At 39.0% G+C, this 15,617-nt stretch overlaps 1 protein-coding gene across 1 annotated transcript in view; it reads right to left on the bottom strand.

The window, feature by feature from the left end:
• Positions 1–2,832: 2,832 nt before the first annotated feature.
• The window catches only part of CNTN3 (contactin 3), a 111,447-nt gene continuing 98,662 nt past the window's right edge, over positions 2,833–15,617 (bottom strand). The window contains exons 11-21 of the mRNA XM_042823521.1: positions 15,425–15,600; positions 12,119–12,236; positions 10,856–11,014; positions 10,616–10,765; positions 9,976–10,046; positions 8,891–9,125; positions 8,626–8,741; positions 8,063–8,249; positions 5,368–5,480; positions 3,553–3,721; positions 2,833–2,966 (exon numbers count right to left, since the gene is read on the bottom strand). Coding sequence (XP_042679455.1) covers positions 2,866–2,966; positions 3,553–3,721; positions 5,368–5,480; positions 8,063–8,249; positions 8,626–8,741; positions 8,891–9,125; positions 9,976–10,046; positions 10,616–10,765; positions 10,856–11,014; positions 12,119–12,236; positions 15,425–15,600 — 1,595 coding nt within the window. The 3' untranslated portion in view covers positions 2,833–2,865. The remainder of the gene's footprint in view (positions 2,967–3,552; positions 3,722–5,367; positions 5,481–8,062; positions 8,250–8,625; positions 8,742–8,890; positions 9,126–9,975; positions 10,047–10,615; positions 10,766–10,855; positions 11,015–12,118; positions 12,237–15,424; positions 15,601–15,617) is intronic.

Here is a 15,617-nt window from a genome sequence, read left to right as displayed (position 1 = left end):
TTTTTTTTTTTCCCAGGATTGAATTCCTGAACTTGCTGAGTGACAGAAACTGCTCTGGAGAAGTCAACGAGAGGTAGGCTGGCTTTGGGAACTCATGTTATCTCTTAATGACTCTTTATGTTTTCCTTCAATATTTTCCCAGTAATTACTTTTTTTTTCCTGACTCTCCCTGGAGTATTAAGTCAGTCTTATTATCACAATTAAATATTAACTGAACTGAAATGAGATTAGGAACAGAGGTCATCTTAAAAGGCTAATGTGAATACAGGATGAAATACAGAGCAAGGCCATGTGTCTAGCTACAGTGATCAGGAAAAGAAACCATGCTTTACTCAAGAAAAATGGTTTTGGTCTTGTTTATAAGTGTATATGCAATAGCCATGTTGGGATTATTATTAGTCCTTATGGCAGCATCTGGATCAGCTCCTTTCATGTAGGTTAGGTGATAGCCAGGTATTCCATGCTTTGGAAGCTTAAAATATGGTTTCTGCTCTGCTCATGTTCCCACTGAGCGGGTTTTAGTGCTAGAAAGTCACCAGCTTTATGGGAAACTGCAGTATGTGACAAATAGGCAATTTGCAGGAGAAAAAGCACTATGCAATTTAATGATAAATAGTGATACACTAAAGAAATTATTGAAAAGAACCAACTCTTCTTTAATATAATTACATTCTATTTCATTTCTGAGGAGAGGAAGCAGCCTAGTTGGGTAGACAGGAAACCAAGCCAAGGAAAGTGAGGTGGGTTTTCATCTGTCAGGATGCAGAACTATGGGCAGAGGCAGAGCTCAGCAGCTGTAGCCCTTACTCCTCCTCTCCCTCTGGCCTTCCTTTCTGTAGAAGTAGGCCTGGGTATACAGGTGAGGATTTTAATGGCAGCAGAACTGCTGAGAAGGAAACCGCTCCTGTCCTGCCATGAAGCATCAGGAAGCAGAAATGTTCTAAGGAGCACAGACAAGGATTTTAGTTGCAGTGAATCCCCATGTGCAAGTATATAATATACGGACATGCAATAATATCTGAAATAGTCTTGTATCCCTCTATGTAATAAATATTTTATTAGAATAGAAAAATGCATACAGATAACCATAGGATACACACACAACTGGAAGTTTAAGGAGAAATTTTAAACTTTTCAATATGAAACAAGGTACTTGGTACATATCTCATGGAGATATATAACTAGAAATTAAATAATACACGGTAATAGCATGAAAATGGCAATACAGGAATGTGAACTGCAATTCTGTGAAACAAGAATAGAAAGATTCACCCTTTGTTGCAAGAAACAGAACTATATACTTACTAGTAACCCCTGTTTTCCATCTCCCACCCTCCCCCCTATTTGCAAGTGTCTGAAAACATCACTGGTTAGCCACACTGAAAAGCAACTAGCCATTTATAACTATATATTTACAGTATATACAAATCTTGCTTACTTCAACAGCTAGCACTATTTTCATCTGGATGTGATGCTGATCTATTTGAATGCATATCAAGGTATTTCTATAGTGTTATCATGATACCTTTAATCCTGGTTCTTCGTGTTTGTGTGCTCTCATAATCTCGTGAGATAAAAATGAAGGTCTTTAAGATATGCTTTATGTCACATGAACACTTGCTGTACCATGGATGTGTCCAACAGGCTGACTGGTCTAAATTCACAACGGTGAAAGTCAGATATACCAGGTTTAAGGTATTGCTATGAAAGAAAGCATGGATTTCACTGTAGCGAGCTTGAGAACCTCAATGTATTTTTAAAATTATAAGCTATAGTATTGCCATAAACTTACTAGAATTAGATGATAGCAATGGGGTGTATTAGAGTGCCGGACCAGGTGAAATAGTCTGAACGGATTAAAGAGCAGCTGGAAGGAGAATTATGAATGTATTATTGAATTTACAGCGCGTGCGGTGCGGCAGACAAGGTAATTTTGGGCTGCATATTTGGAAGCACCACACCACAAGGTAGGAAGATGGTAGCAGTTCCTTTTCATAAGGCCGTGGTGCAACTGCATTTCAGTAATGCTTACAAATGGGCACTTGTGTCAGTGAAACACACTGATAGGAGTTCAGAGAAGGGGGCAATAATGATCATAACTCGGTTATGAATAAAGGATCTGGCTACTGAATATAAGGTAAGGATGTGAGGAAATTACCTTAGAAGTGATTAGGAGGAAGGTCAAGTACTGGAAAGAGTACGCAGATGAACGCTGGGATAGAAGAGAGCTTTCTTTGAAACGTGGCTGTGAGCTCATTTCTTAGAAGCAGTGGAAGCCCTGCCTCCAGACACCCCAGTGTGGACTGTGCAAAACTAACATTAATACTGCGACTTCTCTAACTTTTAGCTTTGATTTCTTGCTAGATTTAGAATAACTTCTGTAAAGGGCAGCAAGCCACTGACACTGTCTTAAAGAACTGCCAAGTAGTTCATGTTTTCCACTGCTTGAAACTGCATGCTCTGCTCTCAGTTTTCATATGTAGAATGATGTTATCATAATACTGTAAAATATACTCCAAACAATTCATTGTCACTGTAAAAACTGAGTTTTTCGTAGAGCCAAGCTCTTCCTTGTAACTGATCACAGTGCCATTTCAACTCTCTTCTTACACTGTAGCTGTAGTACGTAATATGTAAACTCCTTTGGTTCAAGTATTAAGGCATTTCAGACTCCTTTTTAAAGGATTTGCTAAACTTTACATGGTATTTTTTAATTCATCCTACAGTGAAATAGAAAGAATTTAAAAACATGTCAGAAGAAAAACATGCATTAACCACTGCAGCTTCTTTGTTTTTTTAAGAAAAAGCACTTTTCTGTAATAACTGATTGATAATTTGTTTCTTCTAGCAAATGAAAATGCAGCATCACAACACTGAATTAAGAGTGAAGGAAAACACTGTCGATAAAATGCCAGATAGACTGTAGATGTTCAAGGTTGATGGACCAGAGCCTCTTGCATCCATACCTGTGACAGATGAAAAAGGTCAGGATTAAATGAAAGCATGACTATCTGTTGTGTCAAATCATTACTCTTTTACTAGATACTAAGCAGAAAAAACCTACTTTCATTGTTTATTTTTGGTAACCGATGAAGATGTATAAATAGAAACACTACATATTTTTAAGCTACAGAAATGCACTGCAAAATATTTAAGCTATATCAATGGTCTTTACTGTCAAGATGACCACAAAAAAAGAGAAAAAGTAAAAAATGTTGTTTAATACCAATTTACATGGTAATGTACCAGTTCAGTAGAATGAAGTTTGTCATGCATAAGGGCAGGAAGACTGTTAATTGCTTTTCTTTTTAATACCTTATTACCATACTACATACACGCTTTCAATTTTTGTTCTCCTATCAATAAGGACTCAATTCCTGTAGAGAGAACCTGTGACAACTGCCTGGTGTCAGCTGCACATTTAATAATGCATCACTATGCAAAGGCAGAGACGTGTCTCTGTATTGTGGGTGGTACAATGGAGGTTATGATAGTGGTTGAGGACTGAACATAAACACATGACAAAACAACAGCAGTTCAGCTTCAACATACTAGCTAGTCTGGGAATCAGGATCTGATCACTGCTAGTGCCATCTCCACCTTCAGTTGTTGCTTTTACTTCTATAATGTAATCTTCATTAAACTGGAGCAGAAGTTCAGCTGTTGTTTTGTCTGTGTTCAGCACATTCATATTGTTCTGACTGCTTGTCCTGTACAGAACCTGCAACAAAAGCAAACAGCATCATTTAGAAAATCCATAGTGCAGTACTTCTTCCAGTAGGAGCTGGCATGCAATTTTTATTTATGTTTCTTGGATAAAAGATTTTGGTCTTAAAAAGGCATGATGAGAGAAAAAGTCTGATTTCTGGTTAACATGACAGGGCACAGTTACGTTCAGTACTGAGAGGAGTAGTGAAAGAAGTGAACATGGATGAAAGTATTTTACTAACTTTAATCTGAAATGGCAGAATCTGTGATAGAATATTCTGCTGACTGTTGAGTATTGTCATCATGTACTGTTTTTTAAATTACCCCTCAATTTGGAGTCTGTCATTATCTAGATTAACTGATTATGCCAATGCATAGTATGGGAAAGAGAGAACTAGTCAGAATGTGAAAATTATGGAGCTGTGTTGGAAGATGTTCCACAAGTGCTAATTGAATTAGTCTGTCGTTACTGTTAATTACAGAAAGTGTCCTGCTTTAAACACCAGGAGCTGCATTCAGTCAGAAGCCTCAAGCAAGAGCAATATCAGCTTCTCTTCTGGTCTTAGATCCAGTGCACACTCCTGGCAGAGTTCTACAAACTTGACAAGCAGGTGAGTCGGGGGTTTCCCCATGCAGTGTGAAACTATAATGGCAACAGTAACGGATGGCAAAAAATGCAAGGCCACTGGAATGACTTAATGATGATCCATCACCAATCCAGGATCCTGAATCCATCTAAATGACAGCGGCCTCTCAGTCCCTTCCAGCTCTGTGCTACACGCTGCCACCCTCGGGCCATGCTCCCTAATGCCATGCTGTGCTGAAAAAAGCTCTGAGGGACACAACCATCTGGCTGCCTTCCACAACGCCCGCGCTGCGGCTGCTCTGCTGCTTTCAATGTCATCTGTTGGATATTCTGCTTGACAAACCAGCTTTCTGTTAACTGCAGTGCCCTTGCTTCTAGGGATAAAAAACGACACCCCTAAATGCTTTTACTTGGGTAAAATTAACCAGCATTATCAAAATTGAGCTTATTGGTGTGTTTTTTAGAGAAACCTGAGAATGTTGTGGGAGACAAAGTACGCAATTTGGAACTGTATGCTGGATTCCTTTTGTTTGGCCCACCTCCTGTGAAACCAGGTAAGCTTTCAACATTTATTTCTTGACAGCACACCCCAGAACAATGCATAATCACATCTTCATGTAAACTTTTATACAGGTAAGTGTCACATGAGGGGTCCAGCTGTACACTGATTAAGAACTTTCTCAGCAATTCTCATAAGCATAAATGATGTATTTAAATACTTGTATGTTTGTGCACTGATCAGCTCTGAAATAGATGTAGCAATGTAACTTTTAAGAGAGGGAGCAAGTCGCACAGAAGTAAGAAGAAAAAGATTTAAGAATATCAATTTCATGCCTGCTGCTAAAAAAATCTACTTAGCCAGCAATAGAAAGCATCAGTGTACCATTACTGGGGAAAGGACTATGGTTTGAGAGACAGTCTGAATATGATTTCAATGTACAAAAATGAGACAGTTCTGAAATGTGCAAGGCAGGAAGTTTAGAGGATGCAAACAGATGAGGTAAGGAATGGAGTATTGCTTCCAGATTCTCCTATAGTTGTTTTTTAGATTGGTTTTTTTTTTTTTTGCTTACCTTATACCCAGTCACCTCAGACTCATTCTCCATGGCTCTTACTTCTTCCCAGTTGAGGATGACTCTGGAGTCAGTAACGTTCCACACAACGTTTCCTGGTGGCTGACTGGGTGCTTTGAATACATAATAAAAGCATGACTTTAATTTAATCAGCATTAGTGATTTATCCTACAGTAGGAAATAACAGTTCAGGTAATTGATTGTCATTACATGTTGGATGTAAAAGCAAGTCGAATACAGCCTCGTCATTTGTACACTTTATGGTTCAGAGAATAAATTGGAAAAACAGAAGGAAAAGAAAACAACAGCAAATAAATGTTATTTCTGAAGTTGCATTATCTGTTGATGGCGTTTCATTAAACGCAGTCAAACAAAAGCATTTCTCAGGACACGGGTGAACAATTAAGCACATGCTCTAATGAAACCAATGATGATAACAGACATTTCCTATTTGTAGTATGTTTTCAAGAATAAGTAAACACTCCACAATAAATTTAGTCTTAGTGAATATTCAAACCAATGTGCTATGCTGATTTACTTTAACATGCCTGAAATATAATAGCTGACAAGATTTTTTTGTTCTTCTCTTGAGGCATGATTTTGAAATGCAGTCTGTATGGTTTCACTACTTGCAGTTGGAACAATTAATAGGCTTTAGCTAAGCAAATCTTTTGGTTTTTGCTTTTTTTTTTTTGTGGCAGTGTTCATTAACAACCTGAGTTGTTTTCAAAGGGAGTGCTATGCTTGTGGCTGTATGCTTCAATGGAAAGGTGAAGTACAAACCTGTTCAAGATGCTTCAATGTGACTTCCCACAAAGTGGATCATGCTGCAAACCACTCAGCCATTAAAATATTTCTAAATGTGTTAAGGAAAACAATTTACTGTTGCTGTCACCTAGTGGAGGCTATTGCTGCTTAGGTGGACTGCTCCAAAGCTTTGACTACAACTAACAGTGCTTTAAGAGTTTGTGCTGGCGCTCATGCTTGTGGCTGTTTTTTTTTTCCTTCCTTTTATTTTTAAGCTTATTTGCATAGGTAGTTCCATTAGCAGTCAGATCATAAAGCACCTGATTATAGAGCACAGCACTGTGTGGACACAAAATGTGAGGCTAAGATATAAAATAACTGAAGTCTAACAACTATTCAAAGATTTATTCTTCTGCAGTATTTGCCTTGTTCCATATACTAAATAGGATTCAACCTGATGCACTAATAGCTAATTTCTGTAAATGTAACAGAAGATTGTTTTTCTCCTGAGATTTGAATATTATAACAGATAAAACAGTTTACACACTCAGATATTAAAGCTGAATTTGAGAGAAATGAGTCACTCTCTTAAATCCAAAACAATATTAATGTCATCTAAAAAAACGAAGAATAATTACATAGAAACTGTAAGCCTCTATCCACCATCTGACTTACAGAACGGATTCAAAAGGCTCTGCTTTGCTTCAGCTACCCAAATCTCCAATAATCTTCAAATTTGCAATAGACAATACCAAACTATTATGTCCAGTATGAAGTGTGCAAATAGCTACACTGATTTCTCTAGGACTCATTAGATGCTTAAAGTTAGTCACTCACTAATATTTCTCTTAATTACAGCTGACAGACAGAACAGTTTGTTGTAAGACCTCCTGAACATGAAATAATAGCAATATCTCACCTTGTAAACTCAGGCAAAACCTCCACAATTAAGTGCAATTTTATACAACAAAATATCTAAGACTAATTTGGGAAAACAACTAGTGGCAGAGACAAGTTGCAGACTATGAGGTCATTACAGTAATGGGAAGTTACTGTGTAATGTAATTAATGTATTTAAACCCCAGTAAATATAAATTAATTTGAGTGAGGTCATCTGTGCTTGCTTCTGCATATGAAGTTGTTGTGAAATTACAGTTTCATAATATTGATGATACAACTCCTTTCAGCAGAAGGACATGAATGACTGTTCCAGGGAGGATGACCTTTTATACAGATATAACTGTCTGTTCTTGTGAATCTGGAAGAAATACTTCAAAACTGATTACCCTGATTTTGAGTTGTATTTACAAAGCAAGAGCACATTAAATATATTAGAAAAATTAGTGCAGTCTTTGACAATCTGCTCTCCAGCTTAATTTCTCCTTTTTGTAATAGGAAAGGGGCCTCTTGTGCAACTTGATTAGGGGAGAACAATGGACGTGAATGATTATTTTGCATGAATAGTGTGAGGATGATTCAAATGCCATGCCCTGGAGAACTTAAAAGATGTTCTAAAACCCTGAGAAATTCAATAATCACTATTTTTCTTTCAAGTAACAGAATTTTTTCTTTTTCACAGAATCACAGAATTGTAGGGGTTGGAAGGGACCTCCAGAGATCATCGAGTCCAACCCCCCTGCCAAAGCAGGTTCCCTACACCAGGTTACATTCCTTAAGTCACTAAAAGAATAATAAAGTTTTTATGCAGAAATGATCTTACCTCAGCTCCGTTGGCACGGATGAGTTTTAAGCACTCATTCTGCTAAAATAGCGGAGGGCAAAAACTTGAGGATCTATGCTTGATTTAGTTGCCCAGCTCTTCTATTCTTTATGAAGATTTAGGTCGCTTACGTGCATGGTGATTCCCACTAATGTGTCTATTCCTCACTGGCCTGCAAATGCTCACACACCATCACGTGCCTCCCCACTTTGTATCTGTGATACTTACGTGTCTTCTTTGTGGTAGCATTCACTGTGGCACTGAAGGGACCTGCTCCAGCACTGTTGTAGGCACGGACAGCTGTGTAGTATGCTAAGTTGCTCTTCAAACCTGTTATTCTTATTGAAGTTTCATTCCCTGCAGCTTTAACTCTGTTTGAAGATTCTTCTTTTCCTCCATTATTCCAGTACCTCACCTAGTAGATATAAAACAAAGCTACTTAAAATGTTGGATAAACATTCAATTCCCTGCAACAGCATTGCATTTGAGTCCTTCAGGTGCATATCCCTCAGCTGAAAAAGGTAGAAATATATTAAAGTTTCCAAAATGTGTACACTATTTCAACAAAATTTGCTCATCCATCTGCCTTTCATGCTTGCTGCCCTTTTGACTGCAGAAAAAGCAGAACTGAAACATTAGATTTTGCTCAAATTAAAAAATGACGACCAGAAGAAAATCACTGCTTCATCTACAAAGTAAACAAGTTAGACTTGTCTGGCATGAGCTATGTGTGTGAAGGCATTCTGGATTGTGGCGTTTTAGAACAAGAGGAGCATTTTAAATGATGTTACCTCATAGCCCAGTAGTCTTCCACTACTCATCTTCCAGGGAATGGCATTCCAGGAGACTTCGATGACAGAGGAGGACAGGCTTGTCACAGACACGCCAGTGGGGGCCACAGTAGGCTCTGTAATTGGAAATCAGCACTGGAGAGATGAGCAGCATAGGTGATGGTGCAAATAAATATGTTCATGTTCAAGCTGACCTCAGTTCTATCAACTGTTGCTATATTCATTCATAAAACATCTCATTAAACATATGCAGAAAATCACATACCTTCTTCAGCTGAAAAAACGGTGGTTATTGAACTGAATGGCCCTTCTCCTTTATTGTTATAGACACCAACTTTGACTTCATATGGTGAAAATGGCAAGATGCTTTCATTCCTGAAGACATATCTGGGCGTGTCAGGAGAGGTGACTACAGTCTGTATCCACGTTGTGGTGCCAAAGGGGCGAAAAGCGACGACGTATCCAAATCCTTCTCCATTTTGCAACTCCTCAGGGATGGGCTGTGAGAAAAGCAATCAGTGACAGAAGCCCATGATGTTACATACCACACTGGAAAAGCTTTGAAGGAAGAAAGCATCACTGTGATGTAATGCATGCGACTGTAAACTGGTTCTGGTCTGCATTTGGGATCACTGCATCAACAAATAAAGTCTGGTGCAGTAGAGTGAAATGCTTTCATTTGAAACTATCTGCACATCTAGAAAAGAGCAACTCCCCCAAACATTTCTTGTTCTCCAGTAAGTACATTGCTTTAAGACACTTTAGTAAACATATCTTTTCAATTTCTGGTCACAATTCATAGTACATAAATAATACCAAAGAATTCAGCACTATCTTCATAAGGTATCTGTACCTTCCCCGATGTGATTTGATTAAGTAACAACATAGAGTTGCTAATATCAGTAAGAAATAGCATGGTACCATTTTTTAACTCATTAACAATAGGATTCATTAAAGTAGTATCTGATCTGTTAGCGCATACACGGAGAGTTAATGGTAGGAAAGCACAAACTGGGAAGCTGCACTGAGCTGTGTAACACTTTGGCTTAACCTTAGAGGAACAACCAACCCTTCCATTTCCCATCCCTCCCCGCCCCCTTTTGCCTTGACAACTGTTTGAGAGCATAAGTAATCACCTTAGACAAGCTAACTGAATTTCTTACTGATTGCAGTCTAACAGTAGCAAGTTAAAGAGGGAAGGCAAACGTGCATAGCTCACATTACAGAATGTTACCGAGCACATATACATCCTAGATGAGAAGCTGCTGCAGCCAGGAAAATTCATCTTTAAAGAAGCGTTTCAATGAAAACAACCATTCTCTGAAGAAAACTGCTTGCCAGAAAACTTACATCCCATGTTATGACCAGTTCAGACCTGCTGCCGCCTCCCCCACTGACTTCAGCTGGGGGAATTTCAGGAACTGTGAAAAAGAAACATACAGCTGTCTACGCCGTGTCAATAGATGAGATGATATCACAAGTTAACCTCATTCTCTGGAGCTAACCCTCTAGTTTTCCTGTTTCTTTTGCCAATTGAGACAAGTGCTTTAGAACCTGCATGGGGTGGACAGGTTCTTTTTGAGCATTTGCAGAACCCTGTATGGTCTGCTTTGAATGTTTATGAGCATCTAAAAATCAGTGGCATGCTTCCAGTTTTCAACAGGGCTAACTTACTTATCCCAAGTAACATCTGGGATTTCAATCAAGTCTTTCTGAGCAGAAAACTGTCAAAACTCATCTCTTCCCCATTCATTAACATCTTCAGACTGTGCAGCACTGACTGAACAGAGTTTGCCATGCTAAAAACAGCTGAAATGTATTTGGATATGTGGACATAAACTGTCCCAAAGCTAAACACAAATACTAACAAACTAGTTACAGACTTTTGATGACAATTCCAAGTTTAATTGAAATGAGCCAAAAGCATGATTTCTTTTTTTAAAATATATTCAAGATGCTGAATTAAAGACAAATAGAAGAACCCACTAACCTGCCTCTTCAGTTCTTACTTTTTCTGAGGGTAAACTAGGTTCTCCACCTCCTATTTTGTTACTGGCAACTACACGAAATTCATATTCCACCCAAGGATTTAAATCCACCACTGTGGTTGTGAATGTATTTCCATCAATCACATCTGGAACTATTAATTAAAAAAAAAAATTAATTAAGAAGCTAGTGCATCCTGGCCAAGCCTATTTCACCAGAGCCTGTGACAAGAAATGTGTATTACCTGTGGTAACTCGCTGCCAGCCGACTGAAAAAGGTGTTCTTGCTTGTACAGTGTAAGCAGTCACTGGGCTGTGATTGTCTGTGCCTTCTTGCCAGGAGATCTGAGCTGTAGTATCAGTTACTTCATCCACCCTCACGTGTTCAGGGGGCCCAGGTGAGCCTAGGAAAAGATTGAAAAATAGGTGGTGTTCAGTAAAACCAGTACCCTGGAAATCACTAATACTGCAATAAGGATTCCCATTCTATTAAGAGAAGAAGATAACGTTTAGATTAGGATAAATATTTATTAACATTAATTATACTTGCATCTGATAATGTAATTCTGAAATAGGAACCCTGAACTATTACACAGGTTACAGGTTTAGTCCACCAACCTCTGTTCAGCATGATTCCTCTTTCCATTCCACATTATCTTTTACATTGGTCCTTGATGTTCTCTTTTAATCTACTAATGTGTCTTTGTAGTCTGCCTACTTGTTATCTACAGCTGTTTTAGTCTATGAAGCACTGTAGCAATTCTTCATCAGAACAACTGATCAGCACCACGAGCAACAATTCCATCAGGCAAATGTTCTGCTGCATTCTGGAAAAATCCTGATTCTGGGCAGCCTAGCAAAAATGCTGTTTCTGTCTTATCTGCACCAGCAAACAGGTGATATAACTAACAGTACAAAGGCAGTTATAAAATATCTGGTATATTTTGAAATGCATTGAATAAATCTTAATTGCATCATGTTGATTTCTGGATTACTGCTTTTATTTTGCTAGAAATGTAATCATCAACAATGAAAGCTATAGTTCATGCTTAGGTCCGCAAGCAATATTGCTCAGGAAAAAAAAAAGGAAATAAAGAAATAACCCTGCATTATATAATTTGAATTCCTGTGTGTCTCCAGGACAAAGCCCTTCAAACACTTTGGCAGCAGACGCCCATTTCCCAGGAAGGATGTGGACCATGAAGTCACCATTTAGCAGACACAACAACAACATCACAGCTGTCAGTACTGAACTCCATTCATCAGTGGCTTGAAGGACTGTTATAAGAAAAGATATTACGCCATGATTTATTACATTCTTCAGTTTTTATTTTTTTTTCTGTGAAGAAGCAAGTTTCACCCAAAACCGAGCCTAACTTCAATGCAGAATCACATAATTCAAGTCATAGGTGAACATGTTTTGTAATCTGCACCATAAACTGTTTCTGCAATCTACAGCACACAACGGTAAGAAAACACAATTCATGGTACCTGAAGCTGAAATTTACCTCGTACTATAAGGTCAGCTGCAGATGCCACACTGTCTACTTCTGTCTTCACCATACAAACGTATTTTCCACTGTGTTTCAGCTGGATGTTTCTAATCATCAAATCTCCTGATGCACTCTGTCAAAATACAAAGTTGTTAAATGAATTAGCATATTATTTAATATTCAGCTCACGTTTTGGAAGTGGAGAAATTATCACTCCGAATATATAAAGTTTAAGATAAACTAGATAAATAAACTTCATATTAAAGTTGTCCCAAAATTAAAGAGGCAGTGCAGCAGGTTGTTACCCAGCAGCTGCTCCATGCTACATGTCTATAAGCACTCTCCTAGCAGACAGGAGTTAGTGCCTGTACCTGCATGAGAAGCAAGCTGCAGCACAGGTGCCCAGCACTGGGAACACACCTGCAGACAGCTGTTTAGAACCACGAAGAAAGTCAGCACCCTGTGACCAACTGCTTGCCTCCAAGCCACAAGAAAGATGTGATTTCTACAGCCGCCACCCAATCTGACTTCTAGACAGAATTCATAAGTCCAGTTAGCACAGACATTCAAAGAGTTAAAACAGGTAAGCAACAAAGCTGAACCTGGTCTGTTCTGAAGGATTAAGGATAGAATTCAGATAGGTACAGTATGAGTCCCTGGGTCAGTGTGCTGCTGAGGGCCCCTCACTGAGCACCTCGTATCCCTGGCAGTTTGTCTGGGATTTCCTTCTGCCAAGTTCCTTTGCATTGTGAGCACACTTGGATTTAAGCATTATACCTCTGCAGCTCTTTGGCCGACTGCCCTGATTTTAAGGTCCTACTTCTTTCTTTTTCATAATGCATTCAAACGTTGGTCATTTCTTTTCCTTTGTCCTCTCTCACGTTACAGCGTGTGGTTGATCAGAATCAAAGAAAGCATGCAAAAAGCTTGGGTGAGTGATAGCTGTAACTCTGCACTCTTACAGACTCGGCATTATTAGTTTTCTACATCACTGAAATAGAGCACTCAATCCTAAACTTCTGGTAGCCAGTTTGCTTCAAAACCTCCCCATGTGCCAGCTGAATGACTGCCTCAGCCCTGTTCACATCAAAGCTTCCAGGTGAAAAATCTGTCAGATTTCAATTTTTTTCCCCTCTTTCTAATTTTCTGGAGCAGCGGTTTCAGTTGAGGACAGAACCATCCGTCCTTTGCAGGTATTCACAGCCCTCCAACCACGACTGATTCTTGAGAACTCAGTGATTTGGGAGAAAGGGAAGACATGATTGCTGTGATCTCCAAAAAACAGAAGTTAACAATCTTCCCAACCCTCTGCCTTTAGCAGTTAATTATTTTTTATGCTCACACAAATTGTTTCCGCTTGGATCCTTATATTTCAAGAATGATTTGTTTTCATGAAGACTGCCGTCATCTCAGATAAATCTCTAACTGTATGCAAATCAGCTGTGCCATTTTGTCACAAGTATTTCTTTTTGAGCTTGAGTTTCATTCACTCATGTCAACACCTGCAATTAATGGGTAGGATGAGCATAAGGAAGTCTCACATAGAAGCTGAAAAAAACTTTGCCTGCTTCCCTTCCAAGTGTGATAATATAAATAAAATGCCAGGTCTTCTTTAAAAACAGGGATGTAAGCATTTAGAGGACAATCCAGCACTGGTTGCCTCCAGTACCCTAAAAGTTAAGATGAAGGCAATCTAAAATCCATCTAACTTGATTGGAAGTGGATATTCAGGAAACGACCAGCAACAACGGATGCACACAAAGCAAATCATGTTCTACATGAACTAATTGTAGCAAACTACATTTAAATAAACCATCTAAGCAAAGGGACCATCAAATAGAATAATTTTACTGAAACATAAAGCTCTGAAATATTAACACCAAATTTAAACTATTTGTGGGTGCTTTGCAGGAGCATCCTGAAGTACTGAGGGGAAGATTTGCAGCAGCAAAAAGCAAAAAGACACTCAGCTCACATGGCTCTGCTGACCATCAGCAGTGCCCACATTCTTGCCTAGCCAGATTAAATCACTGTCAGTGTGGACAAGTCCAGGTGACAGTAAGGCCACTTTCCTTTCTCAATGCTACACAGAATAGCAATAAGCAGAAGTGCACACACAGTATAAACATCTTGCTGGAATAGCTTTTGCTTTTCCTGACTGCATGATGATTTCAGCCATTGCTGGCCTGTATGAATATGCAGATGATACCAAAAGCAATTTAAAGGGAATCTGTTTTGAACTCTGAAATCTGCTTGGTTTGCCTATAAATCATTTATCTGACAAAAAAGTACAGTACAACAGTGATACATCCTATATTTTTCTAACCATCTGGAAGACCAGGACATGGTGCCATAACATTCCCACTAACCACTACATGTCAGGGATCTCAAGCATGCATGGCAGGGACTGCCAAAAAATCATTACACAAATCTCCATCCACTAAAAAATCATTTCCTTTTGCCATTTTTATCAACAAAGCTGGAGTTATGCACAGATAGTTCCATTGAACAAATATGCACTGGAAGGCTTCTTACTGGGAGTAAATTATTCCATCAACCTTAGTGGGATCCAGACAAGCCCACATAATAGTTCTCTGTATCTCCCATGGAGTTTTTCCATCAAGGAGGTTCAATCCCCTTTTCCCATCAAGTAAGACTTTAAAAAAAGTCACCTAAACCTCAGTATTCCATAACTACCCCTGGTTCTATGCCATACAACAAACTCCCAGGTAAGATGTTCTAGAGTCAGAAGTCTGAGTTACTCGATACTCTGAAATTTCTTTCACAACTGGTTGGGAAGTTTCCATGAAATCCTATTTTTTTTAAGCTCTTTGTTTTGTTTTGCTTTGTTGTTTTCGTTTTTTTTTTTTTTTCATGTGGGGAAAAGAGAAGTATGGCCCCCCTCTGTCACAGAATCACAGAATGGCCAGGGTTGGAAGGGACCTCCAGGACCTCCCCTGTCACCAGGGGAGACATAAAGAGAGAAGTGAGGGAAACACCAGGGGTACAAGAGCAGGAAAAATAAGATAGATTTTTGTTTTGTTTTGTTTGCTTTTAGGCTGGAGCTCTCAAAGTCTGAAACAAGTTCCTCAATCTGTCATTGCTACGTTTCATTTCCAAGGAAAATCATGTAGGGCCAGGTGCAGAGACAGAGGTAGGCACTTAGAAAACTTCAGGTCTAAAATATGAGATGTCTGCATACCAGATCATGTGCTGCAGGGTAGCTCACTGCATTTCATACACCCAGAAGAGAAGAAAAAACCTTCACAGTGTTGGAAAGAGTAAGTGAGCCTGTCTGTAAGAGAAGTGTTCACAACTTACCCCTCCAACCTTCTCAAAATGAGAGGCATCTTTTTTGAAGTCAGTGAGCGTCCCATTGAAATACCACGTGAAGCTGATGTCCAGTATAGGATCGTGCTGAACCTGGCAAGGCAAGATGACGCTTTCTCCAACAGTGACATCCATGTTTGAAGGTGCCAAAGTGATCCTTGTTGGCTCTGAGAGCAGAAAAATC

Source organism: Centrocercus urophasianus, unplaced genomic scaffold (genome assembly GCF_019232065.1).
Source record: "Centrocercus urophasianus isolate 14NV4802_14NV808 unplaced genomic scaffold, USGS_Curo_1.0 seq_22, whole genome shotgun sequence".
NCBI classification, from domain to species: Eukaryota; Metazoa; Chordata; class Aves; order Galliformes; family Phasianidae; genus Centrocercus; species Centrocercus urophasianus.
Note: the sequence above shows the minus strand (reverse complement) of the source record. Positions and strands in the feature narration are given on the sequence as shown.